General features: G+C 38.3%; 3 protein-coding genes across 6 annotated transcripts in view; 2 read left to right on the top strand and 1 right to left on the bottom strand.

Moving 5' to 3' along the window:
* The window catches only part of LOC106166534 (metabotropic glycine receptor), a 56,411-nt gene that overhangs the window by 2,980 nt on the left and 27,339 nt on the right, over nucleotides 1-26,092 (bottom strand). Inside the window, exons 5-9 of one of the 2 annotated variants that reach the window (XM_087017265.1) lie at nucleotides 4,099-4,267; nucleotides 3,332-3,474; nucleotides 2,696-2,874; nucleotides 643-857; nucleotides 199-337 (exon numbers count right to left, since the gene is read on the bottom strand). In XM_087017265.1, the coding sequence (XP_086873391.1) occupies nucleotides 199-337; nucleotides 643-857; nucleotides 2,696-2,874; nucleotides 3,332-3,474; nucleotides 4,099-4,267 (845 nt within the window). The remainder of the gene's footprint in view (nucleotides 1-198; nucleotides 338-642; nucleotides 858-2,695; nucleotides 2,875-3,331; nucleotides 3,475-4,098; nucleotides 4,268-26,092) is intronic. The other variant, XM_087017266.1, reaches the window with a different exon arrangement.
* LOC106166574 (uncharacterized) lies at nucleotides 1,688-10,948 on the top strand. 3 transcript variants are annotated; one of them, XM_013545197.3, is made up of 5 exons: nucleotides 1,688-1,896; nucleotides 8,312-8,600; nucleotides 8,907-9,021; nucleotides 9,515-9,669; nucleotides 10,027-10,948. In XM_013545197.3, exons 1-5 carry the CDS (start codon nucleotides 1,703-1,705, stop codon nucleotides 10,117-10,119), a joined length of 846 nt encoding a protein of 281 aa, XP_013400651.2. In that variant the 5' UTR covers nucleotides 1,688-1,702; the 3' UTR covers nucleotides 10,120-10,948. The 3 variants fall into 3 exon arrangements, with proteins under 3 accessions (XP_013400651.2, XP_013400649.1, XP_086873394.1); XM_013545195.2 differs by lacking the exon at nucleotides 1,688-1,896 and adding an exon at nucleotides 4,748-4,939; XM_087017268.1 differs by lacking the exon at nucleotides 1,688-1,896 and adding an exon at nucleotides 6,727-6,900.
* LOC106166575 (uncharacterized) lies at nucleotides 15,590-25,080 on the top strand. Its single transcript, XM_087017037.1, has 8 exons — nucleotides 15,590-15,727; nucleotides 17,634-17,814; nucleotides 18,244-18,349; nucleotides 18,617-18,774; nucleotides 22,910-23,122; nucleotides 23,562-23,664; nucleotides 23,918-24,075; nucleotides 24,376-25,080. The coding sequence occupies exons 2-8, from the start codon at nucleotides 17,662-17,664 to the stop codon at nucleotides 24,466-24,468; spliced, it is 984 nt and encodes a 327-aa protein (XP_086873163.1). The 5' UTR covers nucleotides 15,590-15,727; nucleotides 17,634-17,661; the 3' UTR covers nucleotides 24,469-25,080.

The raw sequence follows: 26,092 nt of genomic DNA, 5'->3' as shown, positions 1-26,092 counted from the left end.
AGTACAAGAGTCCTAGGTCGCATTCAGAACAGTGGACTAACTAGTCCGAGGATCAAATATGGCCGACCCACCTGAATACATCCCCGAGGAGAACCTATTCAGTGTCTATTAGCGGATTAGACGGCAAGCTTTGTAGTGGGTCGCCATATTTGACCCTCGGACTAGTTAGTCCCCTATTCTGAATGGGGCCTTACTCACTTTATCACAGAAATCGAGGAACCGAATAAAATTGTGTTATAAACTGCCCAGGTGATATGCTTGCTTTCGTTATAACTGGAGGGCGCGTTCCTCACTAGGAAAGATAAGTACACACCCCATAAAAGGTAACAGAAAACGCCTGTAAATAAATAAAATGTCTTCTGAATAAAACATGGTATAACTGGCTTCCTAAATCATCTATAAATATTAATTCGAGTTCACTTCTTCAATGACTCATTTATTTTTTTTTTCAAAGTTTATTGTCTATTATCAATGAAGAGATGTACATGAGCAATGGAAGAATGCATATAACAGTACATGAAGTGAAAAAGATGTGGGGTAGCTTTTAAAGCTGTGAGGTTTGAATATAAAGATAACTGCATTGAATGGAGTGCAAAATGCGCTAGATGTTGCCTCGATATGAAAGATTAGTAAAATAAATACCCGAGTCAGCAACGTACTCCCACCAATCAGTTCTACAAGAGTTGTACTTCAGATTGTCTATTGTCGTCATGGTAACGGGGGTTGGTCTCGCAGATACTGTCCACGTGACCAAGTAGCAGATGACCACCGCCAGAATAGGGATGAAGCGACGCAAAAGCACCCTGTCTGTCAGGTTGACTTTCTTTGCCGATTTCACCCGGAATATGACTGCTATTCTGCGACAAAGAGAAGACATTATTGGTTCATGACAGAAAAACAAAAATAGATAAAGAAACGTAGACAAGTGAATGATAAAAAATTGGTCCTTATGTTAAAAGTCTATAGATAAAAAAAACGAACAATAATGCAAAACTTACAATTGTGACGTTCTCCACAACTCCGCCACCACCAGTTTCCTTTCCAGAGCAGACTTTGTCAAACAGTAATGAGTAGTCGATAAAATTCTGCTTGAAAGAACTACTTTTATTTCAATACTCTGCCGCTTGATACAATCTGCCTGCACACCACAATATATCACAAAACGCCGCTCCAGCACTCCAAAGTTTGGACAAAGGAGGGGATCTCTATTTGAACGGGGTAGTTTACCTCTCCCTCTCAGTCTAGATGACTAAAGTATATATAAACAAGAACATGCCCGACCTTTCCGGGTCATTTGTAAAGTAATTTCCTTAATTAAAAAAACTTATTTGTTTGGGGAGAAAAGACACAACACCATAGTCTTTTCTTTGGCGGCATATTATACGGCCCACCTTTTATAATTATGTGTTACGTCATTGTAGCTAAGTTTATTTATCGTCATCTATCAATTCCCAACCCACGTTCAATAGATGACTCCCGTTTTCGCCAACATACTAAAATAATTATAAAACCTAGCAAATCATTTTATCCCATAAGTCTTGGTTATAAATTAAGGATTATCGTTGCAAACAATAATTACTATAATTATAGCCAAGAACGTCACAGGGAGTCTCCCTACTGAACATAATCCAACATGTGGGCACCAGACTTACATGGCTGCACAGACACTGATCAAAGGGTGAGGATTACATTACATTGACCAATGGCAGGTCACCCCTGGTCCACAAGGGCAAGTAATCACAACATTTACTGTCAGACAGTGCTTGTGCAACCAGACAGCATTTTCCACTCAACAAGAGAGGTAACGTACCACAGAAAGAAGACTGAGAAAAGACGCTACAAGTTACTTCCAAAGGAAGGCAACAGGGACTTGGACCTAAGACCCCCCGAAAGAAGGTAGGATGTTTCATTATTTTTATTTCCCACCTCCCAAACCAGGCGGCATATTATACGCCCCACCTTTAATTATTATGTGTTACGCCACAATTTATCGTCATCTATCAATTTCCAACTTACGTTCAATAGGGTGACTTCCGTTTTCGCCTACAAACTCAAACAATTATAAAACCTAGGAAATAATTTTATTCTACAAGTCTCGGTGATAAAAGTTACTGGAGTCAGCACCTTTCACCGGTGGTTTTTGGAACGAGTATCAAATATTCTAAAATACTCTATTCTATCAAATGAAAAAAAAAAAGAATGAATATGTTCTTAATGGCTAAATATTACTTTGCATAAGAATATGTACATAAGCCTACTTGTTATCCTCGCATTCGAGTGAGATGGACGTATAAGGGTCACGTCCTCGAAAGCGCTCTCTTCTAACTTGACATACGTAACTCTTGCTGGAACACCTAATTATTGGCTTTGCAGTAGGCGTACTGGAAGGGTCAGCCAAAGGACCCTAATAGTAAGGTTGGCCTATGGATTTAGTGATAATTATCACAAAAATGGAGCGGAATCAGGCCTGTAGCCAGCATTTTTTAGGGGGGGGGGGGCTTTTTCTTCAAAAAAAGTAACTTTTACTATGAAGACTTGTAGAATAAAATTATTTCCTAGGTTTTATAATTGTTTGAGTTTGTAGGCGAAAACGGAAGTCACCCTATTGAACGTAAGTTGGAAATTGATAGATGACGATAGTAAGTTAATTTAATTAATATCAAAAGTAATTTAATTAATATCAAAATCTTTCTACCTGTAAGTCTTCAATAACAAGGCGCTGTAAGTCACAGTAATGCCTATGTAGCGTAACCAGGGCTCGAGCACGCACGTGTCCTCCGTGGCATCAAAGTAGCCAACAACCATTGAGAGACAGATCAACCCAGACCCGAAACACATCACGTAAAGAAATATGGGACTGGCGGCTCGCAACACCTGAAATATATGCAAGTGTGGAGTAAATATGCAGTTTTGATTTACATTAAATCGTTGTTTGTATGCGATTGTCTTGATTTCGGCGTTCCACTTTCTACGGATTACTTGTCTCGAGGAGATCTGTTTTGTAACTCGTCAGATTACTCAAAGATGACTGCAAAATGACATTATGGATTATGAGCACAACTGTTTCCTTTATTTTACGTTTTATTACTGGTATCTGAGTATATTCATTTGACTGTGAATACATGAGCCCGAAAAAAAAAAAAAAAGAAAGAAAGAAAATAATAGAAAAAAATGAATTCAGAGTTATTAAACAGGTAAAAAATTAATATGCAAAAACTGAATAAAAAATGGCAAGCTTCTTCTTCTTCTTCTTCTTTTTTTTTTTTCGAACTAGTCTTGGAATTTTGGAATTTTTTAACTAGTCTAACATTTATTTGAATGAACTACTTACCATGTATTTTCGGAACTTGTAGATAACACAGCAGAAAACTAATATACCAAATATGGTCAGTCCCACAATGCCAAGTACGATCATGCGCATAAGCACTTGTCTTTCGTGCCAACACGGTCTGGCATTGACGCATGTAGTACAACCTAAAAGATAACCCATTGGTGTTTAAATCCTTTGTGCTGATTGTTTATTTTTTTAAAACAAATATTTCCCAGTGGAAGCCTGGATAAGAAAATTAATTTTTTCCTCGTTTACTCCGGCATGCAAATAAAAGAAAGGAAAGTTTTTTAGAGTCCAGCCCCCTGAGTTAAAAGTCTAGTTGTAACCATCTCTGCTACAGATCTTATAACGAGTTGCTCATCACTCTCTACAGATCTTATAACGAGTTGCTCATCACTCTCTACAGATCTTATAACGAGTTGCTCATCACTCTTGCTATATTGCTTTTCTCGTCAAGCAGTGGCGGATTTAGGGGGGGGGCCGGTCAGAGGGGTCCTGACCCCCCCCCCCCCCTTTCGATTTTTGAAATGAGAATTTTCACTAGCCGAATCATAGTTCTAAACTGTACCAAATGGCACCGTTCGCCCTCTAAAATACCTAAATTTTTCGGGGCCCTACAACGGGGCCCTCATCCCACGTCAGGGGGAGGGGGGGGATTCGGCTTCGCATCCGCGGACCCCCCCTTCAAATAATCCTGGATCCGCCCCTGTAAAGGTAACCGTTTAGAAAGAATGTCTATGTACTGGTACATGTACAACCCAACTTACCTTTTGCACAAGGTAAACAGGAGGCACTGGACGTATTACCGTTAAGCCCCTCAACCACCGTGCCTCTGTAGAACTTGTCCTTGGCGGTAATGTCAGGGAAGAAATAGCCGTCCTTGCAGTGGCACTGGTACCCACCTCGGCGGAACCCGTGTCCTTGGACAGGCTGACACTAAGACAAACAAACAAATAAACAAACAAATAAATAAATAAATAAATAAATAAATAAATAAATAAAATTTAGCTATATGTTTGCGGGGGGGGGGGGGGGGGGGGGGGGGGGGAGGGGGGGGCGATTGTTCTCCTGATGTAACAAAAGAGAGAAAACAGTTTATTTAAAGCCCACTTGTTTAATTTTAGCAGAGCTAGTGAAAGGAAAATATTAATAATAATAATAATAATCGTAATAATAATGAGAGATATATGAAAATAAATGTATGTTTATTTGTATGAGAATATGTGACAGACAATATCTTTTTTAAATCTTTTAATCTGTGAGGTAATAATTTGAATTTAAAACTCTGAGCTACTCAAACAAATAATGAAAAATAAATTAATGAAGTAAAATTAAATCGCACTCTCTTGAGCTGCAGAATCTGTCAACGCGGAAGCTGACGCAGAGATCACGTTTGCACAAGCGGAAGCCTCTCATTCGAACAACCCGCGGATGACGTAAGCAATAACAGGAACGCATGCCGTTATTAACACTGCAGCCTATTACACATCCACTCACAAGCGAACTGTTTCTTCAAGTTTCACTTTAACAACACGGGCGTCAAGCTGCTGACGAGACGTGCGCGTACTTGAACGATTCTTCATTGTCTTCTCGGGACGTTTTTCTCTGGTAAGTCTGCCTGAAAGGTGTAGCCCCGTGGGCCAAAATCGTCTCATGACGCTGGAATGTTTGGGGATTTGTAATAGCGCTGTAATAGCATTTTAAAGGTGAACGCAGATGCGATCAATGCAAACAATACAGTGACCTAGATACTGGAAAGCTGGAGACCGCCATTAGCTATCAAATTTATACTTCATCGTGTGGGGAGTTGGGTGTGCTGTTTGTACCAGGGCTTTGATGACAACGTTACTGTTGAGTAGTCTCACGCGCAGATAGAAAAACAAAAGCCGTCGGTCTAGGTTCAGTACCTCACGTGGTCAAAATAGCCATCAGAGCTAGGTTCAAGCTAAGATCTAATAAAAACGTGGTATATTAGATCTTAGGTTCAAGAAAATCATAAAGTTTTAAAACCGATCAAACAAAAATCGGAGAACACGCAACTTATGCTCCACGTGCACAATGAAATACTGCCTCTTTGAAATGAATTCTTGACAATATGAATGAAAAAAGGGAGAACAGTGAGTGGGTTTTTATGCAACTTTTGGTTTCGATTTCCGGTTTTTTGCTGTTCTCAGCTGTGGAGCGCTAATGTGTTTTTATTGGGGATGGGCACAGGTGGGTCATCGTTTTTTCGGTACTTTTGTAGTATACCCCCCACCCTGTAACTTTCTGTAACTTTCACTTTTCAAACAGTTTTTTACATTTTCTTGTTCATCTATGTCAAAGCTGTTGAAATAAAATGCTTTTGTAATTACCTGTGGACTTTTCATTAGTTTTAATCACGTTTAATCCAGCCCATTGAAATACAATGTTAGAATCTTCAATTTACACCCGCAGTCAATAACTTGCCGCGTTTTCGTTGGCTAACTCTAAGGTAATTTTATGTGAACAAGTAGCTCATAATAATTTCACAGAGGAAGTCCAAGTATACAATGTATCAATCTTATGTTCACATAAAATAAGTTAGAGTTAGCCAACGAAAACGCTGCAAGTTATTGACTGCAGATACATTGTAAATTTTCACATTGTATTTCAATGGGGTGGATTAAACGTGATTAAAACTAATAAAAAGACCACAGGTAATTACAAAAACATTTTATTTCAACAGCTTTGACATAGGTGAAAAAGACAAAGTAAAAAAATGTTTGAAAAATGAAAGTTTCAGGAAGTTACAGGGTGGGGGGGGTATACTACAAAAGTACCGTTTTTTCTGTCTTTCTTTTTTTCTTTCTTTTGGAGGGGATGGAAGTGGGCGCAAGTGTTCTTTTTTTCTAGCTGCATCAAATGAATTTTTTACCCTTGTCTTCCCTCTAACTATAGTTTTATATCATCCAGTGCAAGGATGTTTCTTGAGAGAGAGAGAGAGAGAGAGATTTGTGACTAGCCAGAATTTGAAATTTAAGAGCCCTATTCAGACCCAGTCTCTTTTATATACTTGTATTGGTATAAAAAGATGCGTCCAAAAATCCGCCCGCCGCATCCTGGCTGCGGTTAGGCCTATATATGTTTTGTGTGACATGTGGGGCAGCAATATGATACGAAACGCGTTAAGGATAAATTAAATGCCAGTCGTAATGTCAAGCGATAATTAAACCACGTGCCATGCTTGCGGTGAAGTGCAAAACATACTGGAATTGAAATAACAGATAAGATAAGTGACTCAAAACACGTAACTGAGATGTTCGGATATGATAAATTGATGTTATCGTAATCACACTATAGTAATGGAGCGGCTTCAGCACTTTATTACTAAATAAATAAAATGTCAATATGACCCATGATGTACGAGTACCCGTCACAGGCAGATCACGTCAGTCGGTGGTAAAATAGACTTAGAGCACAAAAGGGAAGTTTGCACTGGGTTAAAAAGGATAAAAAGGATAGGCCCGAAGTCTACACCGTGCTACGGAGACGTCGGTTGGCTGTTGTTAGAATTAATGGTACAGGAGCACTCGTCTGCCAGAGGTCAGGTATGATGATCGAATTCATTTGGGCGTGGACGAATGTAAGATTTCAAACTGTCTGTTGTAAGTCTGAGTTGTGTATGCATGAGCTTAACAGACACAGGGATGTTTTTTATCGAAAAGAAATGGACAAATATAGATATGGTAGACGAGGATAATTTTGCTGCAATACGAGTATGTAGGGCATGAGGGAAGAAACGTATTTCGTATTTTGCTCTCATGCTGTATGGTTTCAAAAAATAAAGGGAAATAGTCGTCTGGGGTTTTTCTCTCAAGTTTTTTTTCATAGATTGCGATGTACCAGTGTCAAACACGTACCAGTCTTGAATAGGGACAAGCGTCGGGGGCAGGTGTGCCGGGAGAGGGGGGGGGGGGGGGTGCCGAGAGTATAAGCTAAAAATAACTCTGGCTTGAGCGTCACGTTTTAGCTGCGTTGCATCCGCTATTCTTGTTTTATTATGCTTGCTCATTTCATGTGACCGCTTATAAATGACGGAGGGCGAGATTCTTCGTTTCGCGTTCGAGATAGAGGAAGTGTGCGGACTAGCCCCAGGAGCAGACCATCCCCGTCTTCCCCTACACAAATAGGAGCCAGTTAATATATGATACGTTATGATTGAATGAATATATATATGACCGTATTATAATAAAGAGTTCATACTTAGATGCAATATCGAACAAAAAGACAAATACATAACCATTGATTAATTAATTGACCATCACCAAAATCAAATCGTCTCATTTTTGACCTATCCCGAAAAATTAAGTAGGCCTAATATTTTTTTATGAATTTTTTATCATCACAAAGATCTTTTCATTTGTTCTGTTGCGTATTTGTGACCTATCTTGAATTAATTTCATGCAAATCTGTACATAATTAATTAATTGATTAATGAATTACTGGATCATCTTCCTTTGTCCATTTGTGAAATATCCTGAAAATTTCATCGAAATGCAGCCATAACTTTTACGTAATGCTGTGCACATACAGTGTGTAAAATAAATAGAATCAGAAGAATGAAGAATCAACCAACTCCCAGGGACAGCCCAAACCCCTGTTTCACTAAAAATCAAATTAGTTCATCAGTTCCTGGGTCTTTCATCTATCTTAAATAAATAAATGAATGAATTAATTAATTAATTGATAAATAAATAAAGTAATGAATAAATAAAAAATGATCACAAACGCAAAAACCAACAAACACACAAACAAACTAGCGGAGTAGAAGATTTGCAGTTTTTTTTTTTGCAAGTTATAAACGGTATCCAAATGGTGCCCTTCTAATCAAACGTACTTCCGTGAAGCTACAGCAGAAAGATTTTAGGGATTGGGGGGGGGGGGGGGGGGGGGGTGATGGACCCCTTTCTTTGTGAATCTAGTGAAATGAATCTGATGTGAACACATATTTCATTTCAGAGCTCCGAACAAATTTAAACGTATGATGGAGGAAAAAGGTGCTGGTCTTCAAGAATACCCACAGGTCAACCCGGGGGTCCCCGACGCCGTCTCCCCTCACCAAGTGCAGTACAGCATGGGAGAGGCAGGAGCGGCGGCCCAGCCCCCAGTATACGGTTATGACCAGCCTCGCCCAGGCCAAGGTCATATGCCACCTCAAGGTCAAATGCCTCAAGGTCAAATGCCACCTCAAGGTCAAGCCTATTATGGATACAATCAACCACAGCAACCCGTTGTTCAGCAGCCGCAGGTACGTGGTCACGACACCTAAATATTTAGGTCGTGGCTTTGTAGAGCCATGGCTCAACTCGATGTGAATGCGGTCATACTATTCAGTTTGAAATCGGTATTTTCAGGTTTTAGTCTACCTTACCTAGTGTGTTTGTATGAACGCTATTATGTGGACGAAAAAAGAAGCTTTACCAGAAAGGTAAAAGAAATGGACAGAAAGATGCTATACATTCACGTCATGACTCCGTAGTTTCATATAGTTCATAGGCGAACTGAAAGTCGTCACTGCTGCTTGTGAAGGGGTTTTATCATAATTCTCTTTCAGTTTACTCAACCGAATACTACAGTGATTATTCAGCAACAAGCCCCGCAGCCACAGGTCGTCTTCAAGCGCCCTTGGTCAACTGACCTTTGCTCTTGCTGCGAAGACATGGGAGTGTGTAAGTTGGTTACCCTCTTTAACGCAATTGCACCACAACAAATCTTCTCCAACACAATTTGACCAACCCGTCTCCTCTAGCACAATTACCCCCGAAACTTCTTTGTTAAGTTACTCCCACATCTACATTTGCATAAATTTAGACCCTACTAACTTAGTTATTAAGAAATAACCGCTTTTTTTATTATTTTCATGCTCAAACTTGCTAAAACGAGGTGAAGCCCGACAAATGTGAGGTCGGACGTTCTTTTCATTGTACTAAACAGTGCAACTTTATAATTTTCTCGCACTTGTCATGTTCACTAGTCTTATAGTATCGAGACCCATCGTTCCATAGTATCATTCATACATGTATACATTTCTTTATGACATGTTAAAAAAGACTGATCTACGTATTTGGTCCACACTGTCTACAATCCTCCTGGTCACAAGTCTGTGGAACATTGAGTTTGTATAGTACGAATGACTTTCTTGTATGACTTTCTTTCTTTTAGGCTGCATGGTGTACTGGTTGGTTCAGTGTGGATGTGGACCATGCTATGAGTGTAGCTTGTCCAGTAGGATGGGAGAGAACTGCTGCGTCCCCTTCTGTGTCCCCGGCGGCCTTATCACCCTGAGAGCCGTGCTGAGAGAAAGGAACAACATCCAGGTACATGTAATACTATGGTAGACTATTCCAGCAAAGACAGTCGTTATTATAACGTTACGGTAACGTTATAGTAACGTTCTGTGTTTGTCTGGATGACGTGTCTTGGTGAAGACAAGTGCACGTCGTGTCTTGATTGCCTGTGAAACGTTTAAAAAGGCTGAGGAATCTCGAAAATACTGTGCACAAGGCCGTTTTCACAGAACAGTTTATTAAACGGTCCTACTCGCTGCACGCCTTGAAAAGATTACTTCTATTTCTCATCTTAAGAGGTGTGAACTACAAGTATATGCGTAGATTGAATGTAATTGAATGTAATTTGTAATGCAAATCATATTTACAGTGCTTTTCTATCTACAGGGTGATATCTGCAATGATTGCCTCACTGCGATGTGTTGCTATCCCTGCACGTTGTGCCAGTTGACCCGAGAGATGAACATGATGGGGCTTTAAGTAGGTCAATGTCAAGACCATTCTGTGGGAGCGAGCCCAGGGGACAACGAGAACATGAACAACCAAAGGGATTTTTATCGGTTGAAACAAATATGAGATGTTTTGTGGGGAATCTCACGATTTTATTGGAAAATTCATTTTAGTTTGTTATTTTACTTTATTGTGTAAAAAGAAAGACAAACGTTACCCACATTTAATCAAAACATATATTTAGAAATAAATAATAGTAAATAATTATAAGGGAAAAGAAGAAAAGAGAACAGCGGGATGAAGTTAAGTTGAATGAAAACTTGTGTCTACTAGTATATTCGTATTCACGCTTCAACAGGCACGGTTCAGCAACAGATTATCACAAACAGTTTAAAGACCACATTTCATTTGAAGAGGCGGACTATTTGTTTGCACCCACTTGCTACATTCATCCACGAGTGAAGTGGCGTCACAATGACCTAGTGGATGGGTTTAGGGCAAAATATTTCTTTGGCTCACCAGCCATCTTCCATATCAATCTGTTTTTGTCTAAAATGGCGCAGAATCGGCCTGTAACTCGTTGCTCAGTTTACAAGAAACAATTGGAATTGCGAGCCATTTTAAAATGGCAACTTAGTACTGTAAATACGTATAACGGTATTTGAAAAGGTTTTTGTCTTTGTTAATACTCAGTTGATACAGATAAACTCTTAACTACTTTACGTTAATCCAGAATGTCATTAAGTGGATTTCTTTTTTACAGCATGATACTTATCTTTGCCTTTATTAAAACTTTTATTATAAAAAACATTGGAAAACACTTAATGCAAAAACAGTTGCAATAAAGCTTCAAATAAGAGTTAAATGTGTTTCCCTTGTTAGCTTGGATTTCTCCTATCTTGCAGTTCCGTGTACATTTGGCTTAAAAATTTCCAAGATTGGCTATCAATGGTTCCTTCCATCAGGACCACAGTTATTATTATATGAACATGTTCGTTGAAACGACCAAGTACAGAGAATAATAGTGAGTTTAACCAGAGACGTGTGAATATCTCATGAAAAATCAATCTGTGGCCGTGGTAGAGAGTACATGTATATCAATGGTCCTTAAGTAATTGTCACCTTAGGTTTTACATGTATCTACCTGTCAGATGTGTTAATATAAAATTGGTCACATTAGTGAAAAAAATGAAACATTCTACCATATTAATATTAATAATAAAAACATTTTTATCATTATTTAATAAGTTGGTAGATAAGACGTAATTCCTGGTTTTGCAAGATCCCTTAAATGGGGGCATTTTAACATAGTTACATTTGCAGCACACACTATAGAACGCCAAACAATAATGCGATGTGAGCATATCACGTTGTAAACTCTCGATAAAATGCAAATGATATGAGCGAACTAATCATTGAATACTCCAGTATGTACGTATACAATGGGTCAATACGATTCGACAGGTAAATCGTGTCAGCCTGTGGATCGAACAATAAAGGCGCAACGTACGGTTATTGATCTGTGAGGCATACGTTTTAATACTTTTTAAGGCCTCTGTTATATGAAAGTCGTGCAAAATATATTTGATTTCGGTGACCTTATGTACACAAGCTTTCAGTTTGTTAAAAGGGGGGTGATGTCTGAAATGTTTACGCTTATGGGCTGTAAAAAAGGCCGCCGCCATTTTTGTTTTGACAGGACCTACCTCGCTTCTGATTGAAGGTGGTGAATATCATACATAGTTTTGTCCCGATTTAGATCTAAATAGAACATCAGATTTTTTTACTTTTTTATTTTCTGCTCTATATCAGTGCGCTTGAGCTTTTCTCCCTTCTTTTTATAAATTTTTCCATTTTTAACTCTTAAAATTGTAATGTTTATGGAGCATAACTGGATTTAGACTAAATAAATTCTTCGCTTTTCTTTTTCTTCTTCTTATATATAAATCAAACGTATTTCTGGAGCTGCAGTGGAAAGATAGGCCAGGGCTGGGGATGATGAACCCCTTTCTTTTACGAATAGTACGCACAGCAGGGGCGGATCCAGGATTATTCGAAGTTGGGGGGGGGGGGGGTCCGCAGATGCAAGCCCTCCCCTCTCCCCTTGGCGTAGGGTTCGGGGCCCAAGGAAGGGCCCCGAAATTTTTTGGTATTTAAGAGGGCGAAGGGTGCCATTTGGTACGGATTAGAACTATGATTCAGCTAGTAAAAATTCAAATTTCAAGAGGGGAAAGTTGGTGAGATTTTTTTCAGAAACCGCGGGGGAGGATGTCTTTCAATTTTCTCAACCGAACACTACATTTACTGATTAATCAGCAGCCACAGGTCGTCTTCAAGCCCCCCTGGTCAACTGACCTCTGCTCATGCTTTGAAGACATGGGATTGCTATTCACCACAACAAATCTTCTCTAACGCAATTCGACCAACGCGCCTCTTCTTACACATTTCGCCATGAAATTTCTTCGCTGAGTTACCTCCACATCTGCATTTTCAAAGATCTCGTTCAATCTTACATTGTTATAATCCCCGCTTCTTATTACTTTCACGCTTCAAGTTACTGAAACGATCACTTGTATTTCTCATCTAGAAAGGTTTGAGCTGCCAATATCTTCGAACAAGGTTGATTAAAACTATAGTGTATCAGCTGAGGAGAAATAACACCATCTCCTATTTAAAAGGCGCACATGAAATGTCTTTGGTATTTACGTTGCTTCACTGGAATATAATTACGTTGATATTAAGCGTGGCATTTGGATTAATTTGGTGATCTTCGCTGCATTTATTTTGTTATTCTGAAATATTGATATAAATTAGATTGTAAGGCATTCCGATGTCATGCTAGAGTTGTTATCAGCATTGGTAAGATTGAGAGTGCCTCACGTAACTTTTGTTTTTCCAGAACAAAAGTGTGGTAAATATTGATTAAAACTCAGTAGAGATATTGCGCTAAGAATGACACCTCTTAAGACGCAGAATCCCCCTTGAAGGATTGGAATGTTATTGTACATGTTCTAGCAGATCATTTTACCACCTTTTTTTACAGGGTGACTCATTTTCACCGGTCGAACTTTTTTAATTGTACAGCAGAGATTATTCAACGACACAATTTCTTTTTCCCCACCCCAAACATTTTAACATTGCCTGACTGCGATGTGTTGCTATCCCTGCACGTTATGCTAGTTGACCCGAGAAATGAACATGATGGGGCTTTAAGTAGGTCAATGTCAAGGCCATTCTATAGGAGCGAGCACAGGGGACAACGAAAACATGAACAACTAAAGGAGTTTCTCTTCAGTTGAAACAAATATGGAATTTTTATGGGGACTCTCACGATTTTATCGGTGATTTTTTTTTAGTTTGCTATTCAAGAACAAGCGGTCTAGATGGTTAAAAGAGAAATACTCAAAATATATCTTTTAAAAATAATGATAAAATAAAAAAGAAAACAATAAAAAAATAAGGAAAAAAGCTACCTGAAGTTGAATGCAAAACTTGTATCTACTAGTAAATTCCTCATCACCGTCCAGCAACACATCAACATGAACCATTTTAAGACCACATGTAATTTGAAGAGGCGGGCTATTGGTTTGCACCCATTTGTTATATTCATTCACGATTGAAGCCGTTGCACAGTGACCCAGTGGGTGGACAAAGGCTGAAAGATAACTTTGGCCTACCAGTTGGCTCACATGGCGTCCAAACCATTTCCATCTGGAAATTGTGCTAAAGCCGCACTTAATCCGTTGCTAAATAAGGCATCAGTTTAGTAGACATCTTGAAATGTTAACTAAGTCAAAACGACCACTTGTTTTAAATATATATTTAAAGTAAACGGTTTTATTGGTGTACTTGTTAAACCTAAGGTTATGTACAGATCAAGCTTTAATCGTTTTGTTAGTTCGCTATGCCATTTGGTAAATTTGTATTTTATATCACAATGAAAAACGCATAAATACCCATCTTCACCATAATTTCAACTTTTAGAATAAAGATGCATTATTTTATGCAAAACCACACGAAAAGACTCCAATTATTTGCAATCACTGAACCTTTTTGGCAATGTGTTTGAAAGTTGTTCATACAACAGTGTCAGTGACCAGTTGTCGGCTGGTGTCCATGCCAGAGTTTTGGCATAGCATCTGGCTCGACGGAGACGGAGACGTTTCCGTTGATCACTGCCAGCTCACCTACACCATATTAGCCAACTCATCCCATGCTATGACTTATGTGGGGCGCGTCCTGTCGACCAGAGGCAGAACATTGGGAAGAAACTTCTTACCAGTTGTTCAACAAACCCTTACGCGTCCATAAATCCTAACAACGCTGAGAACAGTGTCAATGACCAGTTGTTGACTGATGTCCATGCCAGAGTTACGACATAACATCTGACTCGACGAAAACGGTTCTTGGTTGCGATCACTGATATCTCCTAACAGAAACTGCCAAAATAACGGTGATTGTGCAGACATCATCTGACGGTAAACTCAAAAACATGGTTTGCACTTACAAGAGTTCTTACAAAAACTTTGCAGTCAAGTTCCTTTATGTCTTAAAACGTTTCCTACGAAGGAGACGTATTTTAATTATCTCCTTTCTGGATATGGTTTCCTTCGTGCTGTCTTACCGGGAAATTTTACCCGTGCTCATGTTTGGGTGTGATGTTGTCTAACCTTCTTTATGGTCCTTATGGAACAAACCAACCTTCTAGCAATTCGGCGGGTCAAAACCCGCTTCTACAGTATGCCAACCGCTTGGTAAAAATATATATCCCTTTCACTTAGGAGCTGCATCTTAAAAAAATCATTGGTGCTGAAGTATGTCAATGGCTACGCTACGTAGGTCAATATTTTACTACTCACATCCCCAATTTACACGATGATCAGTTGCTTAGTTGTTATGTAATAGTAAAATTAAAACTACGGGTACCCTTATAGCATAATGGCGGTAGGGGACACATTTTTTGTTCCGGAGTATTCATGCGGGCTTTCAGAACAGAGCTTTAACGTCAAAATGTTCCAATGAGGCTGGTTTTCGAACGTAAGATGTATTCTAGTCCTAACAATCACTTCAGTAAGTTTGAAGGTTATAAGTAATATGATTTCATTTTAATTGTGTTGACGAGCAAAAATTAAGTATAAGGGGCTGTGTATAGCGTGCACCAACAGTTACGGAGGCGGCAGACGTAGGTAACGGTTATAATGATTTTTTTTATCCTCATGGTGTCTGTCCTTAATGATATAAACCTAGGAAGTTTATGTTTTACAATTTTACGAAAACTTCACTCCTTGCGACAAACTTCTCAGCCTCAAATATCACAAGAGATTTTTAACTGCTAGAGTCTGATACAATAGAGAAAGCAAACATGTTGTTATAGCAAACAACTAAAATCAACTGGTTAAAACAATCCTGCTCCTCCCTGTCAACACATCGATTACTAATTACTATGACTACTTAAAACTAGGTTTCAGCCAGTGGAAGTGCCTCTTTATCCTTTTTTAAGAATGCTAGCAGTTTGTTTTACAGGTTTGTTGAAAAGCTTAAAACAGTGAAGTTGATAGTTACGGCAAACAGATAAGACTGTTGATATACGCATCGCTCGACAGCTCTCTGGATTAGTACGACATAGCCCGTGAAAAAGGTAAGTCCTCTGAAGGGTTTCGCAATCGTAGCAAATCAATGGGCAGTTTTCACCGGTCGAACGTTTTTAATTGTATAGCAGAGATTAATCAACGACACAATTTCGTTTTTCCCGTCCCAAACATTTTAACTTTGCCAGAATGGAGGTTCCATAGTATTAATGTTCGTTGATGATGTGATCGACGCGCGAGTTATGATAATCGTTGTTTAAAATTAAATGTTACATGGTGTTTTAAAATCTAGATTAAAATATTAGCGCTGTCTTCTTGGAAAAATGATTGAGTGCTGTCGGAACAATTTAAAAAAAATGTAGTGGTCATTTTCTTCACAAACGAGGAGCGCAGTTGAGGTCAATCGAATATAGCCAGGATCGATCAATCAGGTGTCGTGCTTGACGACGACGGAACGCCAAGCCCTTCTGTCACGTGATGTTAGTGCACAGTTGTTGGCCGTTGCTCCTGCCCATTCACTGATGTTTTCTTTTCCAAGTAACGTTTTGGGTGTCGCGTCTCCGTCTTCCGCTGGTGTCGGATCGGAGAGCAGTACTTTGAAAGGAGTCATGCCGTTGTATTTGCCCAAATTAAGAAAGCTTTCATTGGATTGTATGTTTTTAAACAGTAGTCTGTATATTAAAAATATTTAGTTTATCTTTGTGTGGTTGCATGTCTCTCTCTTAAAAATCGCCCACTTTGATTTGAAAAAAAAAAAAAAAAAAAGCGCTGCACTGTACCAGGCTTAGTTTCAGCAATAAATTTGCAAACAATACTTAATGTATTTCAAACTCAATTTAGATGCATTCTAAAACATTTAGTTAATTCAAAATGGCGGGGGTGAAAATGAAAGACCGTCATAAGACGGCAAATATACTTTGGCGCTGTAGTGAGCGCTTATCTTGCCAGAGGAGAACAATATGATTAGTGATAACATATAATAACGTCACCCTTTTTGAGAGAAATCAAAATGGCCAAAAAAGCAACAAAAAAGTAAAAGCTGTTAATTAATCATCATCTGATATGATTATTTTAATTTGCATTCACCTAGTGGTAAAGTAGGGGTCAGCTCTGCTGTGATGATAAGTGACCACTGACACTTGATCAAAGCGAAAATGGACAAAAATCTCCAATTGTTGTGTCCTGTCTTGAAACATTTAGTTCATGGTTTAAGCAAGTCGTGTGCGTTTTAGCCTTCGAAGCGGGGTGGGGTGGATAATTTATGGCCAACTGGACCAGCTGGATGACCAAAAGAAAATCTTAACATGTGTGAAAGCCAACTGTGTTTTTTTTTAATATTTCAAGTCATCAAGGGGCGGATAAGGTTTTCTTTCCGACAAAAACTTTAGGTTTTCGTGTGGTAGCCAAGATGTCACCGATTACCTGTTGCCTCTCTTGCAAAAATTATTTCATAGGTGATACTTTTGATTGCTCAAAATTAAGAATTGTGAGTCACGTGCTTTTTGTTAAGTTTGCTTTTTCCCCGATAGTCGACAAAAACATACAAATGGAATGAAAAAAGTGTCCTTCAGCATACATGCTATGCTATCTTGCTTAAGTGCGGCCTAAAACACATTGGATTTATGTTCGTTTTACAGTTTTGGAATTAAATTGGCAATCACTTTGAAAATTGCTGAAGTCTTGTTCTAAATTTCCTGCTTTAAAAGCAGTTCTGTACTAAGAAAAACTACAGGAAATTTAAAGAAATTTACAGGGTTAATGTTTTTGACTGCGGGGTATGCGTGGGATACGTGTTTAGAAGTTGCCCTAGAGCTTTTTTCAAAAAGAATAAATGAATAAAAATTCCAGCTGTGTGAAAAGAGTTATTTCGCCTTTATCCACCAGAGGTCTGTTTTTCTTCCACAGAATTCACAATTTTGCATGATTTTGTCTACATAATTGCTATGGTTTTCATAGATTATAGAGGAAATAAGAATATCAAGATATGGGGGAGCCGAACTATGGTTATCAGCTCGAGCCTCAGCAGCCAGGCTATTGGTCTAACCCGCCGCCACCTTTGCAAAGCAGCGCTCAGTTTCCCCAGGATCAAGGACAGTATGCTTACCAACAAGCACCTATTGTTACGCAGCCACAGCAGGTACACATTTGTTATCTGTGGTAGTTTTATTGAAGGAGGGTTAAGGATTAAAAGTTCATAAAACACGTTGAGCAAAATTTTAAATACCACAATGACGTAAATGAAGGTTTTAAAGAAAAGAACATTTAAAGTGAGGAAAACCGATGGCTCTGTAACTAGTTCCCAAAGTAAATAATTTAATTCCATTAGAAAACAAAAATTTGAGTCAAGTCAGTGACGCACAAACTATGTGTAATATTCGCATACTTTTGCCCCGTTATTTCGGCTGTTTTTGTACCATGGTACCTTCCTATGTAGAATATATAAAGAACTAACGGAACCAGTTCACTTTTCTGTCGAATGACTCAGTATACAACAGCAGTAGCCAACCAAGTGGCTGTACAAGTTTATGTTTGGTATAAAAACGCATGAAATTTCTTTTATTCACAGTCTGTGTCAACAACAGTGGTCATCCAGCAAGGTGGTCAAGAAGTGGTCCAGTCTAAAAGGGAGTGGTCGTCTGAAATGTGCTCCTGCTTCGAGGACATGGCAGTGTGTAAGTAACTGGACAGCTTCTCTGCGGTAATTCTGGCACGGCGTTTCAAATGGCAATGTCACAGATTACAACACATTCCAAAACACAATCTGCTTCTGATTTTCATATGCATCCCAATGTATCCCAATGTTTTCTTAGACACCAAAACCTGTCCCATCTGAAAACTCTCCACGTGTACTCTGTTAGCTCAAAATTAGCAAAATAACTTTGTTAATAACTGTCGTTGATGGGATGGTAAGAAAGCGATCTGTTATTATCTACTTACAGGTTGCTCGGTGTTTTGTCTAGCCGGTGTATTACGCTGTGAACCTTGCTACTTGGCCTATTTGTCAAGCAGAATGGACGAGAGTTGCTGTGTAGGATGCTGCATCCCAGGTGCCCTGATGACCATGAGAACCGCTTTGCGAGAGAGATACAATATTGAGGTAAAACGTTACAATTCGGAAAAATAATAAGAACAATCAAACCATTGAAACGAAATATTAAAGGCACACCAACACCTACGTGTGATACATACCTATGTTCCTTATTTTTATTTCACAAAATAAAACCATTTATTTAAAAATTGGATTAAAAATGAAACAAGTTCCGGTGTCAATTAAGTTGTGTTAATTGATTTGATGTTGCCCATAAGCTGCATACATGACGCGCCAAACCCCAGTGACGTCAACATCCGGTTGATAAACCCTGCTTCTTTCGTTAACCTCTGGAATCTCGAAATGCGCAGAGAATGACAGCAAATTAATTTCCCGGCCCCAAAAATGACGTTCTGACAGTATCTCGTAACTTATGAAAATACTACATTTTAAAATTATTTAAGCTGATAACGCACAGACATTGGAACTGTCCATTTAATCTGCACTAGGGCTCAATCCTAGATCTGTATATATATATATATATATTTTTTTTTTTTTGGCTTAAATTATTTTTCTCTGCTTTCATTGAATTCCATTGATATTTGTCGTTATTTTATCATAGGGGAGTATTTGCAATGATTGCTTGGCGACCACGTTCTGCTTCCACTGTGTTATGTGTCAGTTGCAGAGAGAGTTGAGTGTCATGGGTCTCTAAGCAGGACCAAAACATCTCATCACCACAAGGATGGGTCTCGACATGGATGACGTGGAAGAAAATTCGGTTGAAACATCCGATTTATGAACAGTTGAAATCAAGTACATGTATTAAAACCTCCCTTATTGCTACTGTCGCGTATAACACACTAATAATTGGTTTATATCCGTTTGTTTTTTGTTGTCCTAGTTTTTCTTTTGATTGTGTATTCAGTTAATGTCACGATACTAGATACTAGTATCTTTAAAATATCTAACAAAACTAAACAGATTCAGCCATAAAATGTACAGGTCACAAAAAAGGTGTTTTAGATATGTGAATAAGGTTTTTGTATTACAATAACTTCACCCTCTTTGTAGATAGATTACAAGTCATTTTAAGTGCTCTTAAATGTTTATCATGTATGTTGTGTTTGTCTTCGTAACATGGACGTTCATTAATTTTATAGTAGATGGACTGTTTTCCAAGTCGAATGTTAATCAAGAAGTTATTTTTTTTATATCGTAAAAGGTTGGTGCATTAAACTGTTTGCTTACATTATTTCCATACCTCGAATGAATGATACGCATGCTGTATGCCTCACCTCTCTAACCTCTCATATCCATACACGGAAAATAAATTAGCAATAATCGAAAATAGTGAATTTAATGGTTATTATTTTTTTTACTATGTTCTTTGAAAGGCACTCTTGTGAAATTTAAATAATAAGGTGGTTTCTCAGATGCACGTGCGTTGTAAAACGGGTAATCGGCAAGCAAATGATTTCTGTAACAAAGGTTTGGGCTCGCTGTTATATATATTTTATTACATGTTAATTCTCTGGTTTTATTACATGCCCACAAGTAGATTGGATTCGGAAGAAGGGGCGTGTAGCCGTCAAACTCTTTTGAGCAATAATTATTGTAATTTTTTCTGCACTTCACCTACCTGGACTGATGCAACGTGTAACTTTCTCTAGTACAATCAATAGACACACGGGTCACAGTTTGACCTATGTGGCCTTGTTTCACCTCTCTTACATGTAGTTTGTGTCATGCAGCAGTTACAGCAGTTGCAAGTGACTCTTTAACTTTGACCTGATTTTACAACTGACATTCCTAGCATCTGGCAGAATGCATGTATCTATGGCAAGGACTGCACTATTAGACCGCATTCACAACGAGTTGAGCCAGGCTTTACAAATCCTGGAGACTAACTATGGCGGACGTACATGAAAGAAAAACCGCCTAATCTTTTAATAGTCTCTCCGCCTCTCACACGCCTCCCCATGTGTCGTCCCAATGGAGCCGAAATTTAATGACTGTACCCCCGCAGGGACGACGCATGGAGAGGCGTGTGAGAGGCGGAGAGACTATTAAAAGATTAGGCGGTTTTTCTTTCATGTACGTCCGCCATATTTAGTCCCCAGGATCTGTAAAGCCTGGCTCAACTCGTTGTGAATGCGGTCTTAGAGGTTTAATACTGATACTTTGCTTGGGAATGTAATAAAGAACATTTAAGAACATTTAGCCTATCCATTTATGAACCTTTATATGAACTTTTGTTCAATTCCTTATTAACAATGAGGTCAGCAAAGAAATGTTTAAGCGCCTTACTTATTTGTATTATTTTCTACCTGATGTTAAAAGAAGCCAAGGTAGACACCACAGAATGAAGTTACATCAGGTTTCAAAAAGAAAACTGAAAATATGCATCTGACATAATACCACATGTGTACATGTATCAGTGACACTGCTCACGGCTTCGCTACGCAATGCAGTACCTTCTTGTTTGTGTAAGGTTTAGTTTACTTTTATTGAGGTTGAGGAGCCGGGTAAACCGGCTCATCTAATGCAACGGAGATTCATTTTCATAAATGATAACTTTTCATTCAGGGTGGTACCCCAAGGGTTTGCACTTTATTTCATTCAACACAGTGTCTCCGTAAAAGGAACACATAGTATACTCTTTCTTTTTGATCAGTTATTTTCACCATTGCTACTTGTTATAGTTAATGGAATGACATAAATGGTGAGTCATTAATTCTGTTTATTGATTATTACTGATTAATGGTGATTATTTAAATTTATCAGTTTTTGTGCAAGTAAATCTAAGCACGTAAATAACCGGTAGTGAGTGTATAATTGTAATTTTCTTTTTCTTTTTTTCTTTTTAGTTATTACGGTTCTTATGAATTCCTACGTGAAATAAAACCAAGATCCAGTGAACAACTTAGCCTTTTCTTTGACTTAAACTTATTTGTATAGCCCTTGCGTGCTATAATTTGTATTTGTATGTTTCTGATATTTAAGTTAAAAGATGTTAAAATATACACAATTTTCAATTTGATAAAATATTGATTAATATAGAATAGCATTGTAGTTCAATAGCAATGTGTATGATTATATAATGTTTACAAATTTTACAAAAAAAGCTTCTGTTTTTTACTACCAAAAACAATCAGTTTTTAATAATGCATTGGAGTCGCGATCGTAAACTATCCACGCGGTGGGAATGTGTTGCAAAATATGCTGCTACGATTTGGGTTAAACAAATTGTGGCACACACAGCAGAAATCCAAACAATAAGATAGGAGACACTCAATGTGACCCAATACAGGTAAATCGATCTCGTCAGCCTGTGGATCGAACAAAAACCCAATGTTGTTTTTTTTGAAGAATAAAGGGAACGTTTTTATAGTTTCCTAAACCACTGCAAACAATGCGAAATAATAACCAGTATTTGTACAGGAGCTTTCGGTTTGTTATAAAGTGGGGAAATATCTAGATTGTGTGCACGTATGCGCTACATAAAAGGCCGACGCCATTTTGGTGTTTTCTATGGGACCTAAGGATCGTTACTGATTGAAGGTGGTGAGTATCAGACATGGTTTATATCTAAAAACACATCGTGTCTGTACATGTAGAAATCACCAGCGTTTGGCGTCGGCGTCGGCGTCTTCGTCGTCACCGCCGCTGTGCACTTTTAGAGATATCACGATAAATGGAAAACCGTTTGAACCTTGCCTGCAAAATCACAGAACTGATGAATTTCATAAAATAAATTTTTCCTCATTCTGTCATTTTGAAGGTGTGATTTTGAACTCGCATGGGCCTTATGACCTTTACTGTTTAGATTTGCTGAATATCCATGATACTTATAGTATCATAATTAAAATTAAAGAGATTTACTCGACGCAAATAATAGTCTCAAAACTAAAGGTGATACCGCTGTTAGCGCTAGACCGTAAATTGCGATGCTTTCGAGTTATGGAATAGCGACGAATCACCATGCTTGCGCTCAGTCGCAATTTGAGACGCTTTCGAGTTATGGAGCCCAGCACACAAACATATACTGAACCTACGCTCTGTCAGATTGGTCAGGTCGACCTATATGTTTATTTGCGTTTTTGTATAAATATCAACAATCACAATTTTGTTTCATATTATTTTTCTTTACCATTACTACAGTATGGTTACCATGAATTAAATAGGTAATAAAGATTGAAATATGGGAGAGCGCTACGAGGATTTTCACGAGATCCCGCAACCAGACTATTGGTCGCCGCGACATTCGGATAGCAGCCCCAAGTATCCGCCCCCAGGTCAGCGTCAAGGTCAACCTCAAGGTCAGCCTCAAGGTCAGCCTCAAGGTCAAATGTATTACCAAGGTCAAGCACAATATGCCTACCAACAAGCACCTATTGTAATGCAACAGCCGCAGGTACGATTATTTTATTGAAGAATGGTTGAAGATAAAAATCTAATAAAACGAGTTAAACAGAAACTGAAATACGGGTATCCTTATTCAGAAATGAAGTTTAAAGAAAAAAAAACTCAAAAGTGAGGGAAGCTTGACAATTTTCTGGTTCCTAAAGAAAACAGCGCAATTCTACAAGAAGGTTAACATTTGAGTCAAGTCAGAGACGCAAAAAATGTGTATATTTGCATACCTCGGCACTTTCAATGTTTCAATACTTTAGCACCCTCCAAAAATATAAAAATTAAGTTGTTCACTTTTCCGTGGAATGACCATTATATGTATATACTAACAGTAGTTAAAAAGTACGTGTGACTTCGTGTTTCAGTATATATATATTTAATTATAATACGTTTATGTACAATACATACACAAAAACGTAAAAAAAAACAACATTTTACAGCCTATGACAACAGTGGTCATCCAGCAAGGTGGTCAACAAGTGGCCCTGACTAAAAGGGAGTGGTCGTCTGGACTGTGCGGTTGCTGCGAGGACATGGGAGTGTGTAAGTAATTAGATAGCTTCTCTACAACAATTCTGGCACGATGTTATCCATATGAAAGATGACCGAATGAAAGATTTCAACAGATTCCAAATCGTAATCTGCATCACTATCGCAACGGCATCCCAAAGTATCCCACTGTGTTCTCTCAGACATCTTTCGACGTGTGCTCCTTTAACTCAGTATTAGTTAGTTACTTTGTTAATAACTGTCATTGATGGAATAGTAAGAATTTTTTGCCAAAATCTACTTACAGGTTGCTCGGTGTTCTGGGTAGTTGTTGTTTGCCAAGAGGAAGCTTGCTACTTGGCCCATATGTCAAATAAAATGGGCGAAGGTTACTGTGCCGGATTATGCGTCCCTGGTGCCCTGCTGGTCATGCGGACACTTATGCGAGAGAGATACGGAATTCAGGTAAAACGTAACACGTCGGGAAAATAATAAGAACATCAATAAAACCATAAACCATAAATCCACAAAACCATAAAACCTGCTTCTTTCGTTAACCTCTGAAATCTCGAAATGTTCAGAGAATGACAGAAAATTAATTTCGCAGCTCAGTTTGCGTTGTGACAGCACCTCATAACTAATGAAAATGCTAAATTTTTAATTATTTACGCCAATAAAACATAGACATTTGACCTGGCCATTTAATCTGCAGCATTATTTTGGCTTCATTGGATTCCATTGATATTTGTCGTTATTTTATCATAGGGGAGTATTTGCAATGATTGCATGGTGACCACGTTCTGCGTCCCCTGTGTAATATGTCAGTTAAAGAGAGAGATGAATGTTGTGGGTCTCTAAGCCGAACCGGAACATCTCATCACCACAAGGATGGGTCTCGACATGGATGTTGTGGAAAAAATTTCAGTTGAAACATCTGATTTTTGAACAATTGTAATCAAGTATTAAAAGCTTACTTATGGCTCTCACGCGTATTACACACTATTAATTTGTTTATTTCCGTTTGTTGTTGTAGTTTTACGTTTGATTGTGTGTTCCGTACATGTCTTGATACTATTATTTTTTATATATCTAATAAAACTATAAAGAGTCAGCTATAAAATGTATATATAAGAGGTCTAGAAAAACGGTGTTTTAGATAAGTGAATGAGGTTTCTGTATTACAATAACCTCTCCTCTTTGTATACAGATTACAAGTCACTTTCAGTGCTCTTAAAAGATACCAGTTTATCATTTGTGTTGCATTTGTCTTCGTAACATGGACGTTCTTTAATTATATTGTAGATGAATTGTTTCCCAAGTCGAATGTTAATCAAGAAGTCGTCTTATTTCATGTCACTTTAAATGGTTGATGCTTTGATTCCTTATATCTTTGCCAGACCTCCGAATAAGCCTAAACTCACTTAACTCTTATATCCATACACGGAAAATAAATTAGCAATACTTGAAAAATGTGATTTAAATGGTTATTTTGCACTATGTTCCTTGAAAGCCACTCTTATGATATTTAAATATATAAGTTGGTTCAACGGGCTGTCGACACCGAACAAGTAACTACAGTAACAAAGGTTTGGACTCACTCTAATTGGATTTCAATTCACTTGTCTTATTGCAATGCCACAGGTAGATCGCATTCGGCGCTAATAGTCGTGTAGCAGTCAATCTTCTTTATCAGTAATTATTATATTAAGTTTTTTCTGCACTTCACCTACATGTACCTCGACTGATACAACGTGTAACTTAAACTTTTCCGCAATAGGACACTTTCTCTAGTACAATCAATAGACGCGCAGGTCACAGTTTGACCTATGTGGCCTTGCTTCGCCTTTTATGTACATGTAGTTTGTGTCATGCAGCAATTGCAAGTGACTCTTTAACTTTGATCTGATTTAACAATTGACATTCCTAGTATCAATGACAGGGACTACACGCATAGAAATTCGATAGTGATAGTACGCTTGGGAATGTAATAGAGAAGATTAATGAACCACTATCCATTAATGAACCTCTGTTAGCACCTTATTAGCAATGAGGTCAGCAAGGAAGTGTTTTAACGCCTTACTTATCTGCACTATTTTTCAACCTGATGTTGAGAGAAGTCATGGGAGACACCACAGAATGAAGTTACATCAAGTTCCGAACAGATAATATGGCAGCCTGTTCAACCTGCCCAGGTCCATGTCCTACACTGAAATACTAATATTTATTAGAGATTATTGTGCTCTGCTCGCAAACGCTGAGCCAGATTGCGAAGATTGCCAATGCTTTTTGGTGAAGAAGACAGAGATATTACACCATAGAGTTCCTTAGTAGAGAATACCATACACCCAGTATGATGAGCATTGACTTGAAATTTGTTGAAGCTTTCGATAACCTTGGGGTTTTTATTTCATATGATGCCCGACCATAAAGCGCATTGACTATCGAATCCCGCAAGGCAGCCATCTCTTTTGAGAGGTTTCTG

This window comes from Lingula anatina, chromosome 7 (genome assembly GCF_051362555.1).
Source record: "Lingula anatina isolate TDL-2025a chromosome 7, LinAna3.0, whole genome shotgun sequence".
Classification (NCBI taxonomy): domain Eukaryota; kingdom Metazoa; phylum Brachiopoda; class Lingulata; order Lingulida; family Lingulidae; genus Lingula; species Lingula anatina.
The sequence above is the reverse complement of the archived record's forward strand: the minus strand, read 5'-3'. Positions and strand labels throughout refer to the sequence as shown.

What these genes read in the sequence shown, in the direction of transcription:
- LOC106166575 (XM_087017037.1), top strand. Translation starts at nt 17,662, where the DNA reads ATGGGGGAGCCGAACTATGGTTATCAGCTCGAGCCTCAGCAGCCAGGC. An exon ending in TTGTAATGCAACAGCCGCAG is followed by an intron (nt 23,123 to 23,561) that starts GTACGATTATTT and finishes AACATTTTACAG; the next exon opens with CCTATGACAACAGTGGTCAT. An exon ending in GAGAGAGATACGGAATTCAG is followed by an intron (nt 24,076 to 24,375) that starts GTAAAACGTAAC and finishes ATTTTATCATAG; the next exon opens with GGGAGTATTTGCAATGATTG.
- LOC106166574 (XM_013545197.3), top strand. Translation starts at nt 1,703, where the DNA reads ATGGCAGGTCACCCCTGGTCCACAAGGGCAAGTAATCACAACATTTAC. An exon ending in CTGCGAAGACATGGGAGTGT is followed by an intron (nt 9,022 to 9,514) that starts GTAAGTTGGTTA and finishes TCTTTCTTTTAG; the next exon opens with GCTGCATGGTGTACTGGTTG. An exon ending in GAGAAAGGAACAACATCCAG is followed by an intron (nt 9,670 to 10,026) that starts GTACATGTAATA and finishes TTCTATCTACAG; the next exon opens with GGTGATATCTGCAATGATTG.